Source organism: Thamnophis sirtalis, unplaced genomic scaffold (genome assembly GCF_051295495.1).
Source record: "Thamnophis sirtalis isolate CommonGarterSnake01/CBP01778 unplaced genomic scaffold, rThaSir2_p1.2 scaffold_11, whole genome shotgun sequence".
Classification (NCBI taxonomy): Eukaryota; Metazoa; Chordata; class Lepidosauria; order Squamata; family Natricidae; genus Thamnophis; species Thamnophis sirtalis.
In genome coordinates, this window is record NW_028261391.1 from 63,466,918 (window position 1) to 63,493,092 (window position 26,175).

Consider the following 26,175-nt stretch of genomic DNA (forward strand, 5'->3'; position numbering starts at 1 on the left):
GATAAAGTATCACGATTTAAATAATGTTTTACTTTCAAAAGTGTTACTATTTTTTCTTTGTTAGGTAGTTTTGCTATACGGAAGTAAGAATTATGGGATTATTGAGTGGTGTATACATTTATGTGGACCAAGGCAGTTATAGAAGGGATACCACTCGATAAAAAGCATCCACGAAAGAGACTTAAAGCAAGATGGATTGACAACATCAGCAAGTTTTGTGGGCCCAATTGGCAAAAGAAAGCTCAGGACGGTATTGGTTGGAAGAGGATAGACAATGGTTAAAATGATGATGATATATTTATGTTTTGGGGTATGTAGTATCTTTTTGTAGGAAACATAATGTATACTCATCAAAATGTTTCCTTCTCCACTTGTCACTTAAACTGTATTTGTACAATGATATATTATACTAAGGTCTAAAAATGGTCCAGTCCAGAGGTGGGTTCCTACCAGTTCGCACCTATTCGGTAGAACCGGTTCGTCAAATCTACTGAACCGGTTAGAAGAGGTTCCACCAGTGGACCCGGAAAGCAGGCCACACCTACAGAAGAGGTTCCAAAATTTTTTGAAACCCACCACTGGTCCTTGGATATGATTATTCTACACAATCATGCTCCTATTTATAAAACTCAGTGCCTCTGTGAAAGGTAAGGATGACTACTGTGTTTGTGGTGCAATCAGAACACTGCATGTGTTGAAGTTGTTTTAACGCAAACCAAAGATGCCTTTTAAAAAACAAGTTGACATCCTATTCTTATGCATGCCAGTGCTGTGTGTGAGGTAATTTAAGGTGGTTCTGACAAGTGTCGTCGGCATCTTCATATCCGGTCACATGGGCAGCAAACCACTCCCATCCGGTCACATGGGTGGCAAGCCACTCCCACAAAGGAGGCCATGCCCACAGAGTAGGTTCAAACAATTTTTGAAACCCACCACTGGTCCAGTCAAATCCTGATCTCCAAAGGTAATCAATTCTAACTTAAGGCATGATCTCGAATATGTTTTGGGCAAAAACAAGGGAGCTTCCTTTCTTGCAGTCTGTTTAGATTTGAATTATTGAATTATTGTTTTATCATTTGGGTTGTGAATTTCCTTAAGACATATAATTATAGTGGTATATAGAAGTATACAAGTACTGGGGGAAAATAAAAATAAGGACTCTAGCATCAATAAAATATTTAAAAATAGTGCTGCACTATCTTGGCTAAATAAATCTTGCTAAATAGTGTAAAAATCCTCTATTCAATGATGAAAAAAAATTAGATTCTACATTTAGGCAGGAAAAATCAAATGCACAGGTAGACTATAGGTGGTACCTCTCTCAATAGTAGTAAGACCACACTTGGAATATTGCATTCAGTTTTGGTTGCCACAAGATAAAAAAGATATGGAAAAAATGCAACGTAAAGAGCTACACAGATGATTAGGGGACTGGAGGTTAAACATTTAAAGAACGGTTGCAGGAACTGGGCATGTCTAGTTTAATAGAAAGAAGGACTAGGGGAGACATGATAGTAGTGTTCCAATATCTCAGGGGTTGCCACAAAGAAGAGGGAGTCAAACTATTCTACAAGGCACCTGAGGGTAGGACAAGAAGCAATGGGTGGAAACTAATCAAGGAAAGAAGCAACTTAGAACTAAGGAGAAATTTCTTGACAGTTAGAACAATTAATCAGTGGAACAGCTTGCCTCCAGAAGTTGTGAATGCCCCAACACTGGAAGTTGTTAAGGAGATATTGGATAGCCATTTATCTGAAATGGTGCAGGGTTTCCTGCCGAGGTAGGGGGTTGGACTAGAAGACCTCCAAGGTCCTTTCAATTCTGTTATTCTATTTTATTCTATATCAGACCTAGGCATTTTAGAGCCCCTGGGCCATTATATAGCCCTTTAGATGTCCCTGTCAAATGTAAATATGTGTGCTGCAGAAGGCAGGAAAAGATAGTGAGTCACACCCGGCTCTGCATGGTCACCATGAGTGCCTTCAGTCAGTTGGTGGCCATGGGAAGATGAAGAGAGGAAAGCAATTTTCTGCATCTGTGCAGTACTTGGATTGACCTGAAGAGTTGAGTTGAGGTGAGAGAGGTTGAGGGCATCAAATCATGTTACATTGGTTCAGCCCTCCAAAAGAGTCCCAGTTTCTCATGCTGGGAAAATTAATTGCCCACCCCTGATCCAGAGGTGGGTTCCTACCAGTTGGCACCTATTCGGTAGAACCGGTTCGTCAAATCTACCGAACCGCTTAGAAGAGGTTCCACCAGTGGACCCGGAAAGCAGGCCACACCTACAGAAGAGGTTCCAAAAATTTTTGAAACCCACCACTGGTCCTTGGATATGATTATTCTACACTATCATGCCCATATTTATAAAACTCAGTGCCTCTGTGAAAGGTAAGGATGACTACTGCGTTTGTGGTGCAATCAGAACATTGCGTGTGTTGAAGTTGTTTTAACGCAAACCAAAGAGCCTTTTAAAAAACAAGTTTACATCATATTCTTATGCATGCCAGTGCTGTGTGTGAGGTAATTTAAGGTGGTTCTGACAAGTGTCGTCAGCATCTTCATATCTGGTCACATGGGCGGCAAGCCACTCCCATCCGGTCACATGGGCGGCAAGCCACTCCCACAAAGGAAGCCACACCCACAGAGTAGGTTCGAACAATTTTTGAAACCCACTACTGCTTTGATCTATATCAATGTGTGCTCAGCTAATGATCATTTGGATCTTTGCAGTTCAGGTATGGTAATTCTAATAAAAAGCTGTCCAAGAATCAGGCCTTAGGGCCTTAGAATACTGTGCGTTTTTTATGTTAGCCACATTGAACAGTTAGCTTTTTTTTCTATTGAAAATTTTAAAAAGCTTTTACAAATATTTACCTCCCTCCCCACCCAAGCCCATCTCCCCCCCAACCTCCCCCACGACTTCCCAGAGCAAATACAGGGTATAAATCTGTAACAATCATATTCTAAAATAAACTAAAAAAAACTTGGCTTCATCTTTCATTTGTGTTTTAAGTCCTCTTTTGTTAAGATAGCTTTTGAGCACAGATTATTGCAGTACAAAGAACGGCCACAGAAATGGAAAATAGTCATCATATTGTTATTAATTCTTGTCATGTTTCCTATTCTATTGTTTCCTTGTGATTCATCACTTCATTGTCTGTATTTACACTGAGACTGGAGACAAATTCTTTGTGTGTCCAATCACACTTGGCCAATAAAGAATATTCTATTTTATATATTCTACTCTATAAACAACATGGCTGAAGAAAATTAGGTTTCAAATAAAGAAATGAACCCCACTTGTCTCCTTGTGTCTACATTACTTGTCACCCTTCCTACAAAAATATGCAGTAAATGTTTAGAGCAATGATACGTTCGAATGTGACCATCAATAGGATTGGCAGCCAAATTAACTGCTTTCATTCAGTGAAATAGGCACCTTGTTCTCTTCCATACGCAATTCTGTATCTCTGTGACCGAATTGTACACTGTTTCAAAGACCAGGTTAATGATCCTTTTTCCCCCTTTTTCTTCTCCAGTAAATTCAAGGAAATTGAACCCAATTCACAACTAAGAGTATATGCGGTGCATCCTTTCCCAATTGCAAGGGGAAAAAAGGATTTGTCTCTGATGCAAAAAAGATAATTGTCACAATAAAGGGTGACTGTGGTTGCTTATATATTTATTTTAGGTGATATTTCGGGCATCCGGGGATCTTGTTGCCTTGATCAAAATGACAAAAGCAATGTGCTCAATTGGAATACAATACTACCCCTTTGTTGTGTACATGCAACATCACAACTTAATGCCTCTTTTACCATTGTTCCTCTGTTTGCTTCTCACAACACTGATGGATAGTAAATTGTTCTGACCCCCCTCTTCGCTCGCTCACAAATGACAGTCAGACAGAACTTCAAAGGAAATATCTTTATCAGTCCTGGCTCAAGCTGGCTGCGAGCCCAAAAATAAACGTAGATAAAGTCTCTGGCAAAAAATTACACAGCAAAAGCAAAAACAAAAAGCTCTTACAGCAAACCAGGTTTACAGAAAGCAAATCACTTATTCAAGTGCCTCTTTGAATCAGGTTTACAGAAAGCAAATCACTTATCCAATTGCCTCTTTGAATCTCGAAACAATGAACCACACACGATGAACGACGAACCACGAACGTTGACTTCTGCAACTAAGGCATGGCACCATCAGTCTTTTATCTGCAGAAGACGACCCTAACGAGCAACAGCTGCTCATTATTCCTGCATCCCGACGCAACTCACAGCAAGCTTCTGCTGAGTCACAACAGTAAATGTACTCCTCAACTTATAATTTAGTGACCATTCAAAATTACAATGGCACTGAAAAAAGTGACTTGTGGTCATTTTTCACACTTATGACCGTGGCAACATCCTCATGGTCATATGATCAAAATTCAGATTCTTGGTAACTGATTCATATTTATGACAATTTCAGGATCTAAGTGTCCTGTGATCACCTTTTGAGAATTTTGGCAAGCAAAGTCAATCTAGGAAGCCAGATTCACTTAACAATTATGTTACCAACATAGCAGCTGCAGTGATTCACTGAGCAACTGTGGCAAGAAAGGTTATAAAACGGGGCAAAATTCACTTAACAACTGTCTTGCTTAGCAGGAATCTGGGTTTCAATTGTGGTCATAAGTCAAGGACTACCTGTGCCTGAAAATACATTATGATCCCATTTCTCCTTTCCACCTGCGTTCAAACTAGCTTTTGAATGTTTTGAACCTGTGTGTTTGAAAATTCTGAGTGTGCTACTGGAATTTCCAGAGATAAAAATGAAGTTTGAAGTCTGAAGTTTGATTTTATTTATAGGCCGCCCAATCCCGAAGGACTCCAGGTGGCTTACAGAAGGGGAAATAAATAAAATAAAATAAAAATAAGACAAGTTAAAAACAACACAGATACATTCATTTCAGTTGGGGCTGGACCTCAATAATGAGGTCAACATCCCCAGGCCTGCCGGAAAAGCCAGGTCTTGACAGCTTTTCTGAACACCGTGAGGGTGGGTGAGGTCCGGATTTCTGGGGGTAGTTCGTTCCAAAGGGTCGGGGCAGCCACAGAGAAGGCTCTCCTCCGGGGAGCTGCCAGCTGACGTTGTCTGGCTGATGGCATCTGAAGGAGGCCAACCCTGTGGGATCTTATTGGCCATTGGGAGCAGTGTGGCAGTAGGCGGTCTTGCAGGTATGCTGGTCCTAAGCCATGTAGGGCTTTAAAGGTAATAACCAACACATTGCGTCCGGAGACCAATTGGTAGCCAGTGCAGCTCGCGGAGGATAGGTGTAACATGGGTGTACCTAGGTACACCCAATATCGCTCGCGCGGCTGCATTCTGGACTAGTTGCAGTCTCCGAACGCTTTCAAGAGTAGCCCCATGTAGAGCGCGACAAAAATAGCTCTTCAGGCCAGGTGAGTTTGCAAATCTAACTCCAATCCTTAAAATAGCTAAGAATGTGTCTCCATTTCCAGAATATGTCACGAAAATGCAGGTCAATTTGTCTGACAAGTTTTATGCCTTTAAAACTGAAATTGTAGAATGGGGTATTATTATTCATTGGGAAAGACATGAAAAATGCGACCCCTGCATATGGCATTATTTTTAATTGGCGTACCAATCCAATTTTGCAACCAGATTACCCATAACAAACATGGCCAGAAATAATAATAATAAAAAAACAAGTTCTCCCCTTAGTGACAAGTTTTCTCAAGTTTTTAGCAAAGAAACCATTGAATCTAATCATCCCGAGACTCATTTTAGACTTTTCTAACAGTTTAATTTGGTAGTTGTCTACTCTGCTTAGGCAGATGACAAGGAAAAAGAATGCCAGCATTTAAATAAACGTGTGCCTGTGAAATTTGTCATCGTGGCAATTGCGTTATTTTTTAAATGGTGTTCAAACACTTGACCTTTTTATGAGAAAATCACCATATGTAGCCCAGCATGGGAGTTTATTTCAGGGTTCTATTGCAAGTCTCGAACATTTGCAGCCTGTTAAAGAAAGACTAAAAAGCCTAAAAGGGACACGAAAACCTTATTGTCTTCTTTAAAAGCAGAACTGACTCCAAAAAAAACAAAACCTCTTCACTTCTCTCAGATATGCCTAAATCCAGTGCCATCTAGTGAAGAAAGAGGGATAGTGTTAACATGATCAGTTGAATGAGGTTTTTCCACCATTATAATACAGCATTTGCCCAGGTCCGCCTGGTGCACCAGTTGCGTCCCTACCTGAACCGGGAGGCCCTCACTACAGTCACTCGTGCCCTTGTGACCTCTAGACTGGATTACTGCAACGTGCTCTACATGGGGCAGCCCTTGAAGAGTATTCGGAGACTTCAGCTTTTTCCAGAATGCAGCCGCGCGAGCGATCGTGGGTGTACCTCAGTTCACCCACGTAACACCTATCCTCCGCGAGCTGCACTGGCTGCCTATTGGTCTCTGGATACACTTCAGGGCGCTAGTCGTTACTTATAAAGCCCTTCATGGTATTGGACCTGGGTACTTGAGAGACCGCCTGCTGCCAATTACCTCCACTAGACCGATTAGATCCCACAGATTAGGCCTCCTCCGAATCCCATCTGCTGGCCAGTGTCGACTGGCAACTACCCAGAGGAGAGCCTTCTCTGTGGCTGCTCCGACCCTCTGGAACGAACTCCCCGTGGAGATTCGAACCCTTACCACCCTCCAGGCCTTCCGCAAAGCCCTCAAAACCTGGTTGTTCCGACAGGCCTGGGGCTAAAGAGCCGTTGCCCCGTCTCGAATGGTATGACTGTTGTGAGTTTTAAATTATATATTGTTATGTTGTTGTTTTTAAATCTTTTGTCTGTATCCCCCTCCCCGGTTCGAGTTGTGAGCCACCCTGAGTCCCCTTCGGGGGAAAAGGGCGGCATAGAAATTTAATAAACTGAAACTGAACTGAACAGTCCACAAGGAAGCATAGTAGGAAGGATGATGTCAGCCTCTGCTTTGCTGCTGCTTCGGCTGCCATTGAAACAGGGAGGTGGGGCATGGTATTTGGGAGGGGAATACTAATTGTGCTGGAGGAAGATTCTGGAGTTTCTGCTGCCTGTCTTACTGCGCATGCGGAGGAGGTTTCCCGCCAAGGCCAACGGCACCGACATTCCATCTGGGTGATACCTTTCGAAGTTATTTCACACCTGACACTTGGGAAAATTATGATTGGACTGTAACTGGGATGCCAAGGGAAAGGGAATGGGTTATTCTATATATCATTTGCTTTCGCGCCTAAATAATCAGTCTTTCGCTTTGCTACTCTTCTAATCATTTATAATTAGTCAAAGTACACTTGATTCTATCAATCGAGTCTCGTGGTTTTCTTTCCTAATTACTCAATGGAGGAGTGCTGACAGACCCAACGTCCCCCAGTGACCTCCCATCTCTGAAAATGGATTTGAATCTCAGTTTCCCTCTCTAAAGCCCTACATGGTACTGGACCTGGTTACCTGAGAGACCGCCTCCTGCCATTTACCTTCCAATGACCAATAAGATCACACAGGTTGGGCCTCCTCCGGGTGCCGTCGACCAGGCAATGCCGGCTGGTGGCCCCCCGAGGGAGGGCCTTCTCTGTAGCTGCGCCAGCCTTATGGAACGAGCTACCCGCGGAGATCCAGACCCTTACCACTCTCCCGGACTTCCGTAAAGCGACTAAGACCTGGCTGTTCCGGCAGGCCTGGGGCTGTTGAGTAATAATCCAGCCCCATGTGACTGAATGGTGATTTCATTTTAAACAAATGTACTTTTACTCTTTTATGTCTTTGCTTTGTTGTGAGCCGCCCAGAGTCCCTAGGGAGTGGGCGGCATACAAATTTTATTAAAGTTACAAAGTTACTCCCCCATTCTAGACCAACATCTAAAGCACAGTCCTTCTTGACTGAAGTTCAAGTCAGAGGTGGGTTCCTACCAGTTCGCACCTATTCGGTAGAACCGGTTCGTCAAATCTACCAAACCGGTTAGAAGAGATTCTACCAGTGGACCCGGAAAGCAGGCCACACCTACAGAAGAGGTCCCAAACTTTTTTGAAACCCACCACTGGTCCTTGGATATGATTATTCTACACTATCATGCTCCTATTTATAAAACTCAGTGCCTCTGTGAAAGGTAAGGATGGCTACTGCGTTTGTGGTGCAATCAGAACATTGCGTGTGTTGAAGTTGTTTTAACGCAAACCAAAGATGCCTTTTAAAAAACAAGTTTACATCCTATTCTTATGCAGGCCAGTGCTGTGTGAGAGGTAATTTAAGGTGGTTCTGACAAGTGTCGGCGGCATCTTCATATCCGGTCACATGGGCGGCAAGCCACTCCCATCCAGTCACATGGGCGGCAAGCCACTCCCATCCAGTCACATGGGCGGCAAGCCACTCCCATCCGGTCACATGGGTGGCAAGCCACTCTCACAAAGGAGGCCACACCCACAGAGTAGGTTCGAACAATTTTTGAAACCCACCACTGGTTCAAATTGTCCTTGGCTTACAACAGTTCAGTTAGTGAAGGTTCGAAGTTACAATGGCACTGAAAAAAGTGGATTTTACCACCATTTTTCACACTTCTGACCATCGCGGCATCCCCATGGTCATGGGATTTACATTTGGATCAGGGGTGGGTTTCTGCCCGTTCTAACCTCTTCTATAGAAGAGGTTCCCCAAATCCACCGTCCTGTTTAGAACCGGTTCCAGCTCCCTCTCCCTGCCCGTCCCCACCCCGCTCACTGATTGGCTGGCTCACCAATTGCCCTGCCCTTCTCTAAGAGTCCTTTCTAAACCTTAAAGTTTAAGGGGCAGAGGAGGGAAGGCTATTCCATATTTTCAGATTGCTTCAATGATATGATGATGATATTAATTTAGTTCCATATTTATGTTGTCTCCATATTCACAAGATAATGTTAAAAATGCTGCTTTGTATTTTTGGCCTTTTATGGGTCTGCCAAAGCAGCGAAGAATAAAGCACCTTTGCATTATTCTCAGTGCTTTGTTTCTCACCCAATATCGCTCGCGCTCTACATGGGGCTACCCTTGAGAAGTGTTTGGAGACCGCAGCTAGTCCAGAATGCAGCCGCGCGAGCGATATCGGGTGTACCGAGGTACACCCACGTTACACCTGTTCTCCGCGAGCTGCACTGGCTACCTATTGATCTCCGGACGCAATTCAAGGTGTTGGTTATTACCTTTAAAGCCCTACATGGCTTAGGGCCAGCGTACCTGCGAGACCAGCTACTGCCACATACCTCCCAGCGGCTGGTGAGATCCCACAGGGTGGGCCTCCTTCAGATGCCGTCAGCCAGACAATGTCAGCTGGCGGCTCCCCGGAGGAGAGCCTTCTCTGTGGCTGCTCCGACCCTTTGGAATCAGCTACCCCCAGAGATCTGGACCTTACCCACTCTCATGGCCTTCAGAAAAGCTGTTAAAACCTGGCTATTCCGGTAGGCCTGGGGCTGTTGACCTCATTGTTGAGGTCCAGCCCCGATCAGAACGAATGCATGTGTTGTGATTTTAAATCTGTCTTTTTTATTTTTTATTATTTTCTTTCCTCTTCTTTTTGTGAGCCGCCCGGAGTCCTCCGGGATTGGGCGGCCTATAAATTTTATTAATAAATGATAAATAAATAAATAAATTAGACATGGACCATGTCTATCATGCTGTTAAATCTGAAGCTACATGCAGTTCTACTCATTGCTACTTTTATCACACCGTTCTGTTTTTTTGTTCTTTTGAACGGAACTGCTTCATTGCACCCCAAACATTAAAATCTAGTGTCTATTTGGCTGTCAACCTTTCCTGCCAGGAATTGTGTACTTTTAATAAACACGCAAAAGCCTAACATTTTTAATGCTGGGAGTTTTCTGTCGCTGCTTTTCTTCGTGCTGAAAAGTCTACCTTGAATTTTCAGTGATCGAACTTGAGAAAGCCATGTTGAGGCATCATTTTATCAGACATAAAAGCGTTTGAATGGAGCTTCACTGTTATCAAAAGGAGACTACGACAACTGACAATTAAACAGTGGATGAATTTTAACTGACATTGTATATCTGCCATTAAGATATATGTGTTGCTGTTGAGACATAGTGCAAGCGGAATAAATCATATTGAAATTTACTAGGATCATTGCACAACATATAAAACACTGGCTTGGAAAGATTTAATACCTAACACAAAGCTTGATGCATTGGAATACTTTTCCTAGTGAAATGCAATAAAATAAAATAATAAGAGTTGGACGGGACCTTGGAGATCTTCTAGTCCAACCTCCTGATCAAGCAGAAGACCCAATGCCATTTCAAACAAATGGTTGTCCAGTCTCTCTTTGAAAGCCTCCAGTGATAGAGCACCCACAACTCTGAAGACAAGCTTTTCCATCGGTTAATTGCGCTAACCATTGGGAATTTTCTCCTTAATGGTCAGTTGTTCCTGTCCCTCATTAGTTTCCATCCAATTTTTCTTGTCTGGCCTTTTGGTGATTTGGAAAATAGTTTGACCAAAAGGCAAGACAAGAAACAATGTTTTCTTGTATCCGAATACTCAATGTTTTGTTTATAGAAAGGGATAAATTGCCAATAGAATTATATTCATGATGCCCAAGTAGGCTGCTTTATAATATATCTAATCTCAGTACGTAAGCATTTGTGAAACTCTGACTCTAATATTGAATTTGAAATTAAGTAGCCCCAGCATCAAACTGGAGAATATTCTCAAAACATGAATAGCAATAGCAGTTAGACTTTATATACTGCTTCATAGGGCTTTCAGCCCTCTCTAAGCGGTCTACAGAATCAGCATATTGCCCCCAACAACAATCCGGGTCCTCATTTTACCCAGGCTGAATCAACCCTGAGCCGGTGAGATTTGAACAGCCGAACTGCAGAACTTCAGTCAGCTGAAGTAGCCTGCAGTGCTGTATTTAACCACTGTGCCACCTCGGCTTTTTTTTTGAAGCCCTGTTTTATATTAACAACAAATAAATAGCCACCTTATCCTCAAGGACACATTACCCAATGCTATGAAAAGAATGGTACAAAATGGTACAGAAATACTTGAAATAAAGATACATTAGATGTGTTTCACAACAGAGTTAGGCTATTCCCCCTTCCTTCCGCTGATAACTAACGTTTAGATTCCCTTGTACTCAAATCAACATTATCAATGTGTAGGGATACATTGTTCTGAAATACAAAAGTTTCCGCAGAAAATTATCAAGAACTTTTATTCGGAATGTTGTAAGGGTTCACCCAAATGGCTAACCATGACTGTGGAGAAAATTGATGAAAAAAAAGATGAAGATTTGTGTTCGGAGACTACAATTGGTCCAGAATGCAGCCGCGCGAGCGATACTGGGTGTACCTAGATACACCCATGTTACACCTATCCTCCGCGAGCTGCACTGGCTCCCTATTGGTCTCCGAACACGCTTAAGGTGTGGTTATCACCTTTAAAGCCCTACATGGCTTAGGACCTGGATATCTCCGTGACCGCCTCCTGCCACATACCTCCCACCGCCCAATAAGATTGCACAGGGTGGGCCTTCTCCGGGTGCCGTCGACTACACAATGTCGTCTGGCGGCTCCTCGGGGGAGAGCCTTCCCTGTAGTTGCCCCGGCCCTATGGAATGATCTACCCCCTGAGATCTGGACCCTCCCCACTCTCTCGGCCTTCCGAACGTCTGTTAAGACCTGGCTGTTCCGGCAGGCCTGGGGTTGCTGATCTTTGTTTGAGCTTCAGCCCCATTAAGATCGAGTGCATGTTGTGTCTTTTTTAATTCGCTTTGTCTTGTATTTTAAATTCTTTTAATATTTTTTAAACTGTTTTTATGTAAGCCGCCTGTAGTCCTTCGGGATTGGGCGGCATACAAATCTATTAAAATTGAAATTGAAAAAAATATTTAATTTAGCAAAGTAGAACCCTATTGAAATAACTGGACAAGAAGAATTAGTCCTAATGAAACTGCTTTTCAACATTATCTACTAGATGGACCAATGTGGCTAATTCCATACTTGACTATGTTCTTAAAGTATTGTAGTTTTACAGTATTTTTATTATAAAACATTTGCTTAAAAAAATCTGGGTTTTGCTTAGAAAATGCATGCATGCATACAATATATTATGTGAGATATTTACTTACAGCCAAAGAGAATTTCGTCCCTGCGTAATAACTCCTGTGAACTTTGTTAGCCTGCGAGCATCTACTTCAATCCATTGATGGGGATCGTTCCGTCCTGCACACCAAGCCCCGTCATAAAAATCATTCTCATTAATACCTGCCTGAAGAGAAGGGAAAATTCTCTTTAGAAATCTGAATAGATGCCTTTTGAAAAGGAATAAGTTCAGAGATAAAAAAATAAGCTCAAGTAAAGCTATAGCGCATTGTAGCCTCCTTTGTGTGTATATGTGTGTGTGTGTGTGTGTGTGTGTGTGGCTGGTGGTCAGAGATCAGAGGTGGGTTCCTACCAGTTCGCACCTATTCGGTAGAACCAGTTCGTCAAATCTACCGAACCGGTTAGAAGAGGTTCCACCAGAGGACCCGGAAAGCAGGCCACACCTACAGAAGAGGTTCCAAAAGTTTTTGAAACCCACCACTGGTCCTTGGATATGATTATTCTACACTATCATGCTCATATTTATAAAACTCAGTGCCTCTGTGAAAGGTAAGGATGACTACTGCGTTTGTGGTGCAATCAGAACATTGCGTGTGTTGAAGTTGTTTTAACGCAAACCAAAGATGCCTTTTAAAAAACAAGTTTACATCATATTCTTACGCATGCCAGCGCTGTGTGTGAGGTAATTTAAGGTGGTTGTGACAAGTGTCGTCGGCATCTTCATATCCGGTCACATGGGCGGCAAGCCACTCCCATCCAGTCACATGGGCCCGCAAGCCACTCCCACAAAGGAGGCCACACCCACAGAGTAGGTTCGAACAATTTTTGAAACCCACCACTGTCAGAGATGTATGTTTATTGTATCTTAGAACCCCTAAACCTGGATCTGTATCAAAGTACTGGTCAAGTCTGAAGTCTGTTAACAGGATCAAATGGTTAAACAAAAGGCAGGATTGCAAAGCAAAGCAAAAACTCAGAAACAAGGCAAAACGATCAGTCAGAAAAGGATTGCATGTGGTTATGTTTCATCTCTGGACATCTGAAGGGAAAAAGGAGATCCTTTAAATGTTTATTGTTACCTTACATATAATTATTCCTTTAACCCAGGGGTAGTCAACCTTTTTATACCTACCACCCACTTTTGTATCTCTGTTAGTAGTAAAATTTTCTAACCGCCCACCAGTTCCATATTAATGGTGATTTATAAAGTAGGGAAGTAACTTTATAAAATTTATAAAGCAGAGTTACAGCAAACCCCTACCGCCCACCATGAAAGCTGGAATGTCCACTAGTGGGTGGTAGGGACCAGGTTGACTACCACTGTTTTAAACTGATGGAGGTTTCCACCCTTTTTATAAATTAAAAGATTTTGCTTTAGATCAGTGGTTCCCAATGGGGGGCCCATACTCCAAAGGCGGGGGGCAATTTGAACCTTGTTTAAACCAAGTAAATGGCCTTTTAGGCTTCCTCTGTATGAGTAGAGTTCACTTTTTGAGTACGGTAAGAATAATATGTCACAGAGGGGGGGAGGGGAATCAGGATTTTAGAGATGCTTAAGTGGGCCATGGCCCAAAAAAAGTTGGGAACCTGTTGTGGCCCGGCAGGAGCCGTTGCAGCTGCCACCAGACTCCAACAGCAAGGGGTCTTATGAGTTGGCCCTGGAGGAGGTGGAGGACCCTGGACAGGGTTCCGACTCTGAGCACGGCGTAGAGAGACTGGTTGGTCACCAGGTGGCGCCTGAGCCTTGGATCAGTGGGGAGGAAACAAGAGAGAATGATCCAGAAACCACCTGTGAGTTGTTCTAGGATGCACGCCATCGAAGGGCTACTCGGCGTCAAGAACAACTATGTGATTACAGGAGGTAATTACACTCAGCTGATGCTCATTAATATCCTCTCCCGATTATAAAATAGACTGCTTGTGCCACGCCCTTCTTGCAGAAGACAACGTTAGGGACTAACAAGAAACAAACTTGGCAGGCTGGATTGCTGCCAGAGTTTGTTTGCATTGCTGCCAAGGTTTGTAGGACTTGCTGCCAGAGTGCTTATCTCTTTGTTTATGTGGCTTGCAGTCAACGAGAGTCTGGACTGATTAAAAAACATTCTCATTTACGTTTGTTTTCGGCTTTCGTTCCTGGACGGAAGATGGGGGTCAGAACAGGAACCACTGCTCTAGATAGATCTTTCTGGGCTCTTCTTAATTATAAGATTTTGCTGCAAACCCTCATCATGCACCATAGAACATGTATTTCATAGTGATCAAAACAAGATGTTATATTTATACTTCTCTTAGAGTGCATAGTAGCTTTGCATTTCACCCTTTGCATCATTTGTAGAGCTTTCTTAGAATCTGTTCTGATAAATAACTTACTGTTCTGACCCCCCTCCTCCATCCAGAAACAAACGCCACAAACAAACGTAAATAAGAATACTTTTAATCAGTCCAGACTCTCGTTGGCTGCAAGCCCAAAATAAACAAAGAGATAAGCACTCTGGCAGCAAGTCCTACAAAACTAGGCAGCAAATGCAAACAAACTCTCACAGCAAACCACTTCTCCAAGTTGGCTTCTCCTAATCGTGAACTTTGACTTCTGCAAAAGGGCGTGGCACAAGCAGTCTCTTTTATAATCAGGAGAGGATCTTAATAAGCATCAGCTGAGCGTATTCATCTCATATAATTACGCAGTTGTTCTTGCCACCGAGTAGCCCTTCGAGGGCGTGCATCCTGAAACAACTCACAAGTGTTTTCCGGAACAGTCCCTCTGATCCAAGGCTCCGCCACCACTTGGTGGCCAACCAGTCTCTCCTCACCCTGCTTGGAGTCGGCACCCTGTCCAGGGTCCTCCACCTCCTTCAGGGCCGACTCATAAGACCCCTCGCTGTCGGAGTCTAGCGGCAGCTTCAATGGCTCCTGCCAGGCCACAACAACTTACCATACATGATAAAAACTAATCTATTTCTTAGCATGGTGCCGAGAATGGCTTTAAAACCGCAATGCCACATTTTCCTATGAATCCTGGAACATCTGCAGATGCAAGAAACTGCTCTACTTAACATTGATCCAATCTCCGGTAGCACACAAATATAATTATTTCAGAAAGTTCTAAGTGGTTCATGAAATGACTTGACTTTGGGTTTTCCAGGTGCTCCAAACTTCTAATCAAGCCAGATGTTTTGCTCTGGAAACTCTCTGCATAATTGGACACTTCTTGTTATGAGTATCTATACAATCAGCACCAAAGAATGATGAGAGTGCATTTTAATGCCAGCCTTTCTGATCAGCATCAAACTAAGAAGAGTGATTTCTCTACCCTTGTAAGAAAATTGTGGAGAGGAAATTCTTTCCATGCATCTGACAAAAAGCATGATGGTTGCTTGTAACATAACAGGTGTAGAAGGGTATTCAACACTCAGGAACTGTCCCAAGAGTAGATCAGTGCTGTTCCACCATATCTACATGACAATGAAGGATTTGTATGGATACTGTGATGGTAATCCAATTACCAATTGTATCTGTTTCTGCTCCAGAAGACAGGAGTTGTATTGTTTCCTCCAGAGCTGCAGGACAAGTATTATCCCACTGCCAAAAATCATGCTTTGGAGTAAACTAATTAATTGCCTGGCATTGGCTTATCAAATGCATTTCTATGCTCCCTAAGGACTTGAAGTGGTTTTCAAGACAGCTGAATATACAACATTTGCACAAATAATGGGGTAAGGGAGAACTTGTGGGACCAAAGGGTTAAGGTTTCTCTATAGCTGTATTCACTATTAAGCAACATATGCATTATTTCCTTTTGTTTAAAATTGTTTTAATTGTTAGGGTGGTTAAAAAATGAAAGGCATTTACCAGTGGCTTTTCAAAAGAGTCATACCCTCTCTCTTTCTCTCTCTCTCTTCTCTCTCTCTCTCTCTTTCTCTCTCTCTCTCTCTCTCCCTTCCTCCCTCCCTCCTCCCCCCCCCCACACACACACCAGAGGTGGGTTCCTACCAGTTCGCACCTATTCGGTAGAACCGGTTCGTCAAATCTACCGAACCGGTTAGAAGAGGTTCCACCAGTGGACCCAGAAAGCAGGCCACACCTACAGAAGAGGTTCCAAAATCTTTTGAAACCCACCACTGGTCCTTGGATATGATTATACTACACTATCAGGCTCCTATTTATAAAACTCAGTGCCTCTGTGAAAGGTAAGGATGACTACTGCGTTTGTGGTGCAATCAGAACATTGCGTGTGTTGAAGTTGTTTTAACGCAAACCAAAGATGCCTTTTAAAAAACAAGTTTACATCCTATTCTTATGCATGCCAGTGCTGTGTGTGAGGTAATTTAAGGTGGTTCTGACAATTGTCGTTGCCATCTTCATATCTGGTCACATGTGTGGCAAGCCACTCCCATCTGGTCACATGGGCGGCAAGCAACTCCCACAAAGGAGGCCACACCCACAGAGTAGGTTCGAACTATTTTTGAAACCCACCACTGACACACACACACACAAGAGAGATAATCTTACCTGTATGTTTAACCGTGCTCTGTGTGCTCCCAGGCCATATCGCTTCACTGTAGAAGCATGAAGCTGAAAATCAGTAATTTTTAAAGTTTCAAGACCCAACGGAGGACAGCCTGAAAAGCAAATAGTTAGATGTTAAGTGAGAAAGCAGTCATCTTCGCCGATGCTATGCTTAAATATGCTTCAGTTGTGAGTATGCAAAAGGGAGAAATTCTAATCGGTGGGAAAAAAAATTGCATTTAATTTTGCAACCGTATTGTGTAAATGTTGAGTCCTGAATGCCTGGGCAGTAGCACTAGTATTTTTTTTATTTTTTTTATTTTAAATAGATTTTTATTTCTCATATATACATTCACAATTATATGATCTCATAACATACAAATAATAATATGTATTTGTAACAATTTTTCTCCCCTACAATTGACAATATAATTGAAATTACTTTCTTACCATCCCATAAAACCATCTTATTTTACAACAATCCTACTTCTTCTTCCTTCCTTCCCTCCTTCCTTCCCTCCTTTCTTCTCTAGCACTAGTAATTTATATGCAATAATTGGTTCCTGAAATTGCAGTTACCGCATAGCACTTCACTCGTGCGTCTAGGTTCAAAGGATTAGCTGGTGACGTCACCATTGTCTGGAGGACGCCCAATTGAGGGTTCGTTTCATCTCACTCGCAGGACGGGATAGGAACTCATCCTGCCCCATGGCTAACTTGCTAACCTGCTATCCAGGATCCTAACCGTGTGAGCTAGTGTCAACCACATTATTAAATCCTTCCAGAAAATAAATCTCATTGTTACTTGATTCCAATTAATTCGGTCTCAACATGAGTCACCTGAACACTGGGGAACCATGTCAACAAAAATATCCATATAATTATAGTTCAAGAAATATATAAATATTAAAAAAAACCATTAACTAAGGCTTTTAGATCAGAGGTGTCAAACTCAATTTCATTGAGAACTGCATCAGGGTTGTGTTTGATCTTGGGGGGGGGCATGGCTGGGGTGGGTGTTGCCAGGTTGGGTATGGCCAGGATGGGCATTCATGGCGAGCTTGGCATCACTAGTGTCGGAGGCATCTGTGGTGGCCAAGTGCTAAGGCAGGACTTCCCTCAGACTCTCACTCACTCTCATTATAATCTCCTTCCTTCCTTCCTTCCTTCCTTCCTCCCTTCCTTCCTTCCTTCCTTCCTTTTCTTCTTTTTCCTTCCCTCTTCCTTTCCATCTTTCCATCTTCTTTTCTTTCCTCTTTCCCTTTCTCCTTTCCTGTGCTTGCATGTTCAAATGAAAAGAGGAAACATTTCTCATTTTGCTTTGTTTTTAGTTTTACTAGCTCTCTGCTAGTGAAAATGGAGCCAAGGGCCTGCATGTGGTCCTCCTGAGATAGCAATAGCAAGAGCAGTTAGACTTATATACCGCTTCATAGGGCTTTCAGCCCTCTCTAAGCGGTTTACAGAGTCAGCATATTGCCCCCAACAATCCGGGTCCTCATTTTACCCACCTCGGAAGGATGGAAGGCTGAGTCAACCTTGAGCCGGTGAGATTAGAACCGCTGAACTGCAGATAACAGTCAGCTGAAGTGGCCTGCAGTACTGCACCCTAACCACTGCGCCACCTCCAGGGTGACCCCATGGGCCAGATGTAAGAACCCCGTGGGCCGGATCTGGCTCATGGGCCTTGAGATTGACTCCCTTGCTTTAGATGTTTTTGGTTACTGGCTAATAGGAGGCACTATATGACTGGTTAAATCCTTATTGGCATTCTTCAGGAGTAGGTATCTTCTAAAATAGGTGTTCTGTATTTAGCCCTTTAGGCCTTGAACTTAGTGATTAGTCAGTATCTTGGAGGAAGGAAGGTGTCATAAAAATAATCAGGTATACTATCAATACCATCTCCTCCTGAGGAGGAAGGAAGTAGTGAAAGGAAGGAAGAAGGAAGGGAAAGGAGAGGAGGATGGAAAGGAGAGAAAGAGAAGGAAAGATAGTAGGGAAGGAAGAGGAAGAGTGGTGGAGAGGTAAGGGAAGAAGAAAGAGATAAAGAAAGGTGGGTAGAAGGGAGAGTAAGAGAAAGAGAGGAGGGAGGAAGGGAGAAAAAAGAGAAGGACGGAGAGTAGGAGGAGGAAGAGAGAGGGTAAGAGTAGGAGAGAGGTAAGGGAAGAAAGAAGGGGAAGGAGAGAAGGTAGGAAGGAAGTAGAGAAGGAAGGGAGAGAGAAAAGAAGAAAAAGAAAATAAGGTGGTGTCATAATAGAGGCTTGGGATGGTAATCAAGACAATCGAAACTGTACTCTATAATTTCTTAAATGGAATAACAATAGTATAAGATGGGCAAAGAAAAAGAATAACCATCTTTACCTGGAATTGTATGTATGTATATATAGCACATTAGAGATAAATAATATTTGGTTATATGGCTAATTATAGAAAGGGAAAATACTAACTGCAAAGAAACCGATACGGAACTGCCCTATGATTTTTGATGGAACTTTTGGTTCCTATGTTGTCCTAAGTCATGTGTTTGTTGTTGATGTGTTGATGTGTGTAAAATAAAAACTTTTAAAAAAAATACCATCTCCTCCTGAGGAGGAAGGAAGTAGTGAAAGGAGGGAAGAAGGAAGAGAAAGGAGAGGAGGATGGAAAGGAGAGAAAGAGAAGTACAATAGGGAAGGAAGAGTGGAGGAGAGGTAAGGGAAGAAGAAAGAGATAAGGAAAGAAAGAGAAGGAGAGACAGTAGGGAAGGAAGAGTGGAGGAGAGGTAAGGGAAGAAGAAAGAGATAAGGAAAGGTGGGTAGAAGGGAGATTAAGAGAAGGAGAGGAGGGAGGAAGGGAGAAAAAAGAGAAGGAGGGAGAGTAGGAGGGGGAAGAGAGAGGGTAAGAGTAGGAGAGAGATAAGGGAAGAAAGAAGGGGAAGGAGAGGAGGTAGGAAGGAAGTAGAGAAGGAAGGGAGAGAGAAAAGAAGAAAAAGAAAATAAGGTGGTGTCATAATAGAGGCTTGGGATGGTAATCAAGACAATCGAAACTGTACTCTATAATTTCTTAAATGGAATAACAATAGTATAAGATGGGCAAACAAAAAGAATAACCATGTTTACCTGGAATTGTATGTATGTATGTATATATATATATATAGCACATTAGAGATAAACAATATTTGGTTATATGGCTAATTATAGAAAGGGCAAATACTAACGGCAAAGAAACCGATATGGAACTGCCCTATGATTTTTGATGGAACTTTTGGTTCCTATGTTGTCCTAAGTCATGTGTTTGTTGTTGATGTGTTTATGTGTGCAAAATAAAAACTTTAAAAAAAATACCATCTCATCCTCTTCCCCTTCTCCTTATTCTGCAGGACTTTCTCCATTTAAAATGTGTCATACTTTTAACCAGACTTGGTCTGTTAAGTAGGCAATAATCACTTTTTTCCCTGCCAGAAAACTCTTTTTTAGCTGAAAATATGGTCTGATTGCTTGGTGTTGTTAAACATTTCCACAGACAGCCTTTCTGGAGGTTGGATGAGATAGAACAACATATTTGATGTAATGGAAGTAGTTTGTTTTATTTCTAATTGCATAGAATTGTAGAGGAAATGAGGAGGAATTACAGCTACAATCAGCCACCTTTATGGAACATCCACTCATATACGGAAGATTTATCCAGTCACTGATTGATATAACAAGCCAATTATAGGTATATTGATTTTGAGTACTGATTGTCTTCAAGTCCCCTTATTTTTAGAAAGATGAATGCAGTAAAGTTAAATTTTCTCGTAAGGAATGTTGACTCTTGGCATTTAAGAGATGGTTGTTGAAATGATGTAACATTTCTATATTAGTGGCAATAAAGGTTATTCAAGAAAAACTGTATCTTTAACCAAAATTTCAGTCCTACAAACAAGAGAATGATAGTTATGTTCTGTGTTGAAATAGATGGATCATATATCTCACAACATTCCAATTAAGTTCTCAATTCTCCTTCCTCCAAGACAAATACCCATGGAAATATCACAATAGGGTTGAACTAAACTCCTTTTTAAAGTACATCACTTATTTTTGTAGACAACACACTTGAAAATTTCCCAGAATAAAAGTGAATTGAGCTGCCAATCAGTCAGGCAGAGCCCACTAAGGTTAATGTCACAAGTTGGAAAATTCACCAATGACAGCTTGAGTTGTTAAATTCAGTGCTAGAACTCACATTATGTTTTCATAATTAACTGAAATCAAAGCTACCTAAAACAACCACAGACATTTCTGTCATCTAGCAGAAATGGATAGAGTTTACAGCCTGGGAAGTTGATACATTTTTTGGTACATATTTGACAGCCATCTTGTTTTTGCAAGACAAAAAAGCAGACAAAGAGAATTGCAAAGACAGCTCAGTTAAATAAAATCTACAAATAAGCTCACATTCTGGACTATTATATTTTCAGCTGTATAACTGTAATTACCAGCACACATTCGGCACTTACGAAGGAAACAGTGGAATAAGCTGATGAGAAGAATCTTAATAGAAATGCTCTCTTTCCTATGTTAGATGATGTAATTCTTTGGGAAAAACCAATTTCAATTAATTAAAATGAATTCAAACAAGCCTTATATACCATTCACAGAACCAAACGGTTATACACAGACCATTGAAAATAGTTATAGGCCTCTTACATAGTAAGATGCTCAGGAAATGTCTAATGTATCACAAATAAAAATCAGACAAGCTTTCTTTTAAAAATATATTTATAGGTCTGTCCTATATGTACAGACTTTTCCCAGCTGCCATCTGGATGTTAATTTCAAATGCCAGGAATGGAAAGTTCTTTCTCTGAAATCTCATGTCAACTTCAGCTACTTATTTATGAGAGACAGGGCCGGATTTTCCTATAGGCTAACTAGGCTTCAGCCTAGGGCCTCAAGATCAAGAGGGGCCTACATTCAAATTGTTAGTAAAATTAAAATTACACTATTCTAAAAACAGTGAACACTAAAACACTGAACCGGAAATAAGGAGAAATTCTACGCATATGACTAAGAAACAAACATAAAAATGTATTGGTTAAGATCGTTCCAGCATGGCAGTTGGGGAGCCCACGTTCCCGGCACCGGCAGTCGGGCAAGAAGAGCGGCAGCTCCCAGTAGCCGCCCCCTCGACACGGAGCCCGCCAGCGCCCAGGCAGGTGAGGGCGAGGGGGCCGAGCCGGGCAGCTGAGCGCAGCAGGGGAGGCGGCTGGCCTCACTGCCTTTGCCGCAGAGCAGAGCCGCCCTCCGTCGGGAGGCCAGCTCTATATATTGATATATATTGATATATATCACAGTAATGATGCATTTTATTGTCTCTCATGTAATTTACAAACTTAAAATGGGAGGTGAAAGGGCCTCATAAGTGGAATAGCCTAGGGCCTCTTTTCATCTAAATCCAGCCCTGATGAGAGAGTATAAGAAGGCTGGAAAAACAAGGAAGAAAGAAGCAGATCTAAACCCAAGGTGGAAGCGAAGTTACTGAGAGTCTTTGCTTCAATGAAACCGCTACTCCAGGGGTGTCAAACTCGATTTCATGGAGGACTGCATCAGGGTTGTGTTTGACCTCGGGGGGGGGGGGCTGGGGTGGGTGTGGCCAGGGTAGGCAAGGCCAGCTTGACATCACTCATGTCGGGGGCGCCTGTGGCGTCCCGAGCATTCTGCCAGTGAAAACAGGTTCCCGAGCACAATTTTCAGCTGCAATGGCCTCATGCAACCTCCTGCCAGTGAAAACAGAACGTGTGAGGGCCGCGGGTAGCCCTGGCAAGTTCTGTTTTCGACTGCAACAACTTCCTGCAACCCTCTGCCAGTGAAAACAGAGCTACATTTTTGCTGGCAGAGGCACCATGGGCTGGTTCTTTGCTATTTGCTATTTTAAGAAGAGCCGAGGTGGCGCAAGAAGAGCCGAGGTGGCGCAGTGGTTAGGGTGCAGTACTGCAGGCCACTTCAGCTGACTGCTATCTGCAGTTCAGCGGTTCTGATCTCACCGGCTCAAGGTTGACTCAGCCTTCCATCCTTCCGAGGTGGGTGAAATGAGGACCCAGACTGTGGGGGCAATATGCTGACTCTGTAAACCGCTTAGAGAGAGCCCTATGAAGCGGTATATAAGTCTAACTGCTATTGCTATTGCTATTGCTATTTCCAGGGCAGCCCCATGGACCAGATTTAAGCACTCCATTGAAGGGATTTTGAGTTTGACACCCTTACTCTACTGTATAAATAAAGAGGGAGATTATTCTTAGAATCTCCAGACAAACATTAGATATGCCAATTGTTTGTAGGTCATGCCTACTTGATCTTGACCAACTGATATTATTAACAAAACACAGCTTTTATACAGATGGTTCTCCTTGATGTACCATTTATTCATCAATAATTCAAATTTACAATGGCACTGAAAAATTAACTTTACATCTCACTTATGACCATTTTTTTGACCTTCTTGGCATTTCACAGTCATGTGCCAGCCATCATTACAGTTCACAATGACTTGTGCCTGATCTAACATTGCAAGAAAGTAAGTGATTTTTCTCTTTTACACATCAAAAGCAATGCGATCATGCCTGTAGGCTGGGAGCTGGATGGACACTGTGCTCGTCACCTCAAGGCTTGACTACTGTAATGCGCTCTACATGGGGCTGCCCTTGAAAAGTGTTCGGAGACTACAATTGGTCCAGAATGCAGCCGCGCAAGCGATACTGGGTGTACCTAGGTACACCCATGTTACACCTATCCTCCATGAGCTGCACTGGCTTCCTTTCAGTCTCCGAACACGCTTCAAGGTGCTGGTTATTACCTTTAAAGCCCTACATGGCCTAACACCTGGATATCTCCGTGACCACCTCCTGCAACATACCTCCCAGCGCCCAATAAGATCCCACAGGGCGGGCTTTTTCTGGGTACCGTCGACCACACAATGTTGTCTGGCGGTTCCTCGGGGAAGAGCCTTCTCTGTAGCTGCCCCGGCCCTCTGGAACGATCTACCCCCTGAGATCTGGACCCTCCCCACTCTCTCGGCCTTCCGAAAGTCTATTAAGACCTGGCTGTTCTGGCCTGGGGCTGCTGATCTTTGATTGGACTTCAGCCCCATTATAATCGAGAGTATGTTGTGTTGCTTTTAATCTGTATCTGTTTAGTATTTTCTAAACTTTTTAAATATTTTAAACTGTTTTATGTAAGCCGCCCAGAGTCCTTTGGGATTGGGCGGCATACAAATCTATTAAAATTACAAATTACGAACAATATGCTCTTGAAATCCCTTCTCTAATTACTCTATTCTGTGAAGGTGGGGAGAGAAAGAAAGCAAGAGATTTCTATTGGGAATTTCTCCTTTGCCTGATTCCTACTGTAGTTGCAGTTGCATTGCTCTCGATGTGTAGAGAGCAAACAGCTCTGAAATCCAGCTGCTTCCGGGGGGGGGGGGGGTCAGGCAAAGGAGACTGAGAAATTGCTTGCTTTTTTTTTCTTCCATCCCCATCACAGAGTGGAAAGATTTCAAGAGATTTGAGGAGAATAAGTTGGCTCTCACCCTCAGGCTGTGCTGTGATCGCATTACTTGCAATATGACGAGACAATAAGCAGACACTTGAGCGTTATAAAGGGAGGGGGAAGGGTTAGCCAGAAAATAAAATCTGAAGATATGAAACTGAGGAGTCTTGTCTCTTCAAGAGTGGCTGGTCCCAATTAGGATCGTTAATCAAGGACTATTTATATTTTTATGTACTTTGAGCACAGTTGAATTCTATAGTATCCCATAGCATAAGAAATGAATGTTGTTGTTTGTTGTGAAATCATGTCCGACCCATCGTGACCTCATGGACAGTGTTCCTCCAGGCCTTCCTGTCCTCTATCATCCCCTGGAGTCCATTTAAGATCACACCAACTGATTCAGTGACTCCATCCAGCCACCTCATTCTCTGTCATCCCCTTCTTCTTTTGCCCTCCATCGTTCCCAGCATTAGGCTCTTCTCCAGTGAGTCCTTCCTTCTCATTAGGTAGCCAAAGTATTTGAGTTTCATCTTCAGGATCTGGCCTTCTCAAGAGCAGTTTCATGTTCTGAAAAAGTATTCCACAAATACTTCAAATGAATACTTTCACGTATCGGAAGTATATATGGAGTACTTTTTCAGAATATGGGAAAATGCTCACTCATTCTTTCTGCTTGTGTCAATCATTTATGCAATAATAAACAACCATTATAATAAATCAGTGAGATAATTAGTAATATTGTTTACTATATTTAGAAAAAAAAGATTTATTCATTGGGCTTCAAATGAATTCATGTCACTTGACTTTCTGGATTCCAGCTGGATGTGGAAGTCAATCTTTTATTTATTTATTAATTGATGCTGGGCATCTGTTATTCTAAGATACTTGAAAGCAAGAATTTCCAGGAAATCTTTTCTCATGAGATTTATTTTCCAAACAAAGGCTCAAGAGATTCAGTTAAGCTTCTGATATTATACAACAAGATAACCTAGGAACTGAACACTTTTGAAATTTTTATGTTTTTCATACTCTGTCAGCAATATTATTTTTATGCTAAGAAAATAATAATCAGAGAATGTAAAGATCTGGCAGTCTCCTTGGAGATCATCTGGTCCAATAACTTTGTACAGGAATGCCAACTACATGGCATTGATCAAGCAATCTCTTTTTAAGCTTCAGAAAGAACGTTTATTAACTTTCTAAAAATCAGCTCTATTTTTTAATACTTCTTAATACATTTTTCTGATATCTGTTCAATATCTGCTTTTATGTGATTTAAATTATTGTTTCTTGCTTGACTTCTAGAACATAGTTATCTTTTTACATGATAGTTTGTGAGAGACGAAGACAGTTTTCATATCTCTCTGCAGTGCACTTATTCCAGTGGTGGGTTTCAAAAATTGTTTGAACCTACTCTGTGGGTGTGGCCTCCTTTGTGGGAGTGGCTTGCTGCCCATGTGGCCAGATGGGAGTGGCTTGCCACCCATGTGACCGGATATGAAGATGCCGACGACACTTGTCAGAACCACCTTAAATTACCTTACACACAGCACTGGCATGCATAAGAATATGATGTAAACTTGTTTTTTATAAGGCATCTTTGGTTTGCGTTAAAACAACTTCAACACACGCAATCTTCTAATTGCACCAACGCAGTAGTCATCCTTGCCTTTCACAGAGGCACTGAGTTTTATAAATATGAGCATGATGGATAGAATAATCATATGCAAGGACCAGTGGTGGGTTTCAAAAAGGTTTGGAGCCTCTTCTGTAGGTGTGGCCTGCTTTCGGGTCCACTGGTGGAACCTCTTCTAACCGGTTCGGTAGATTTCACGAACCGGTTCTACCGAGTAGGTGCAAACTGGTAGGAACCCACCTCTGACTTATTCTAAACTAAAAATTTCCAGTGCAACCTGCCATTCCTTGTAGGTTTTTCCTTTGTGTCTTTGAAAATCTTGACTTTTCTCTTCTGGACTGTTTGTAATGAGATTCCCAGATCTGGATGCCATATTCAAAGTACAGAACAGAATATTA

The 26,175-nt window shown here is 42.3% G+C and overlaps 1 protein-coding gene across 1 annotated transcript in view; it reads right to left on the reverse strand.

Annotated features, from left to right (window-relative positions):
- The window catches only part of CPXM2 (carboxypeptidase X, M14 family member 2), a 130,541-nt gene that overhangs the window by 60,222 nt on the left and 44,144 nt on the right, over positions 1–26,175 (reverse strand). Inside the window, exons 3-4 of the mRNA XM_087725942.1 lie at positions 16,643–16,752; positions 12,160–12,299 (exon numbers count right to left, since the gene is read on the reverse strand). Of these exons, the coding sequence (XP_087582068.1) occupies positions 12,160–12,299; positions 16,643–16,752 (250 nt within the window). The remainder of the gene's footprint in view (positions 1–12,159; positions 12,300–16,642; positions 16,753–26,175) is intronic.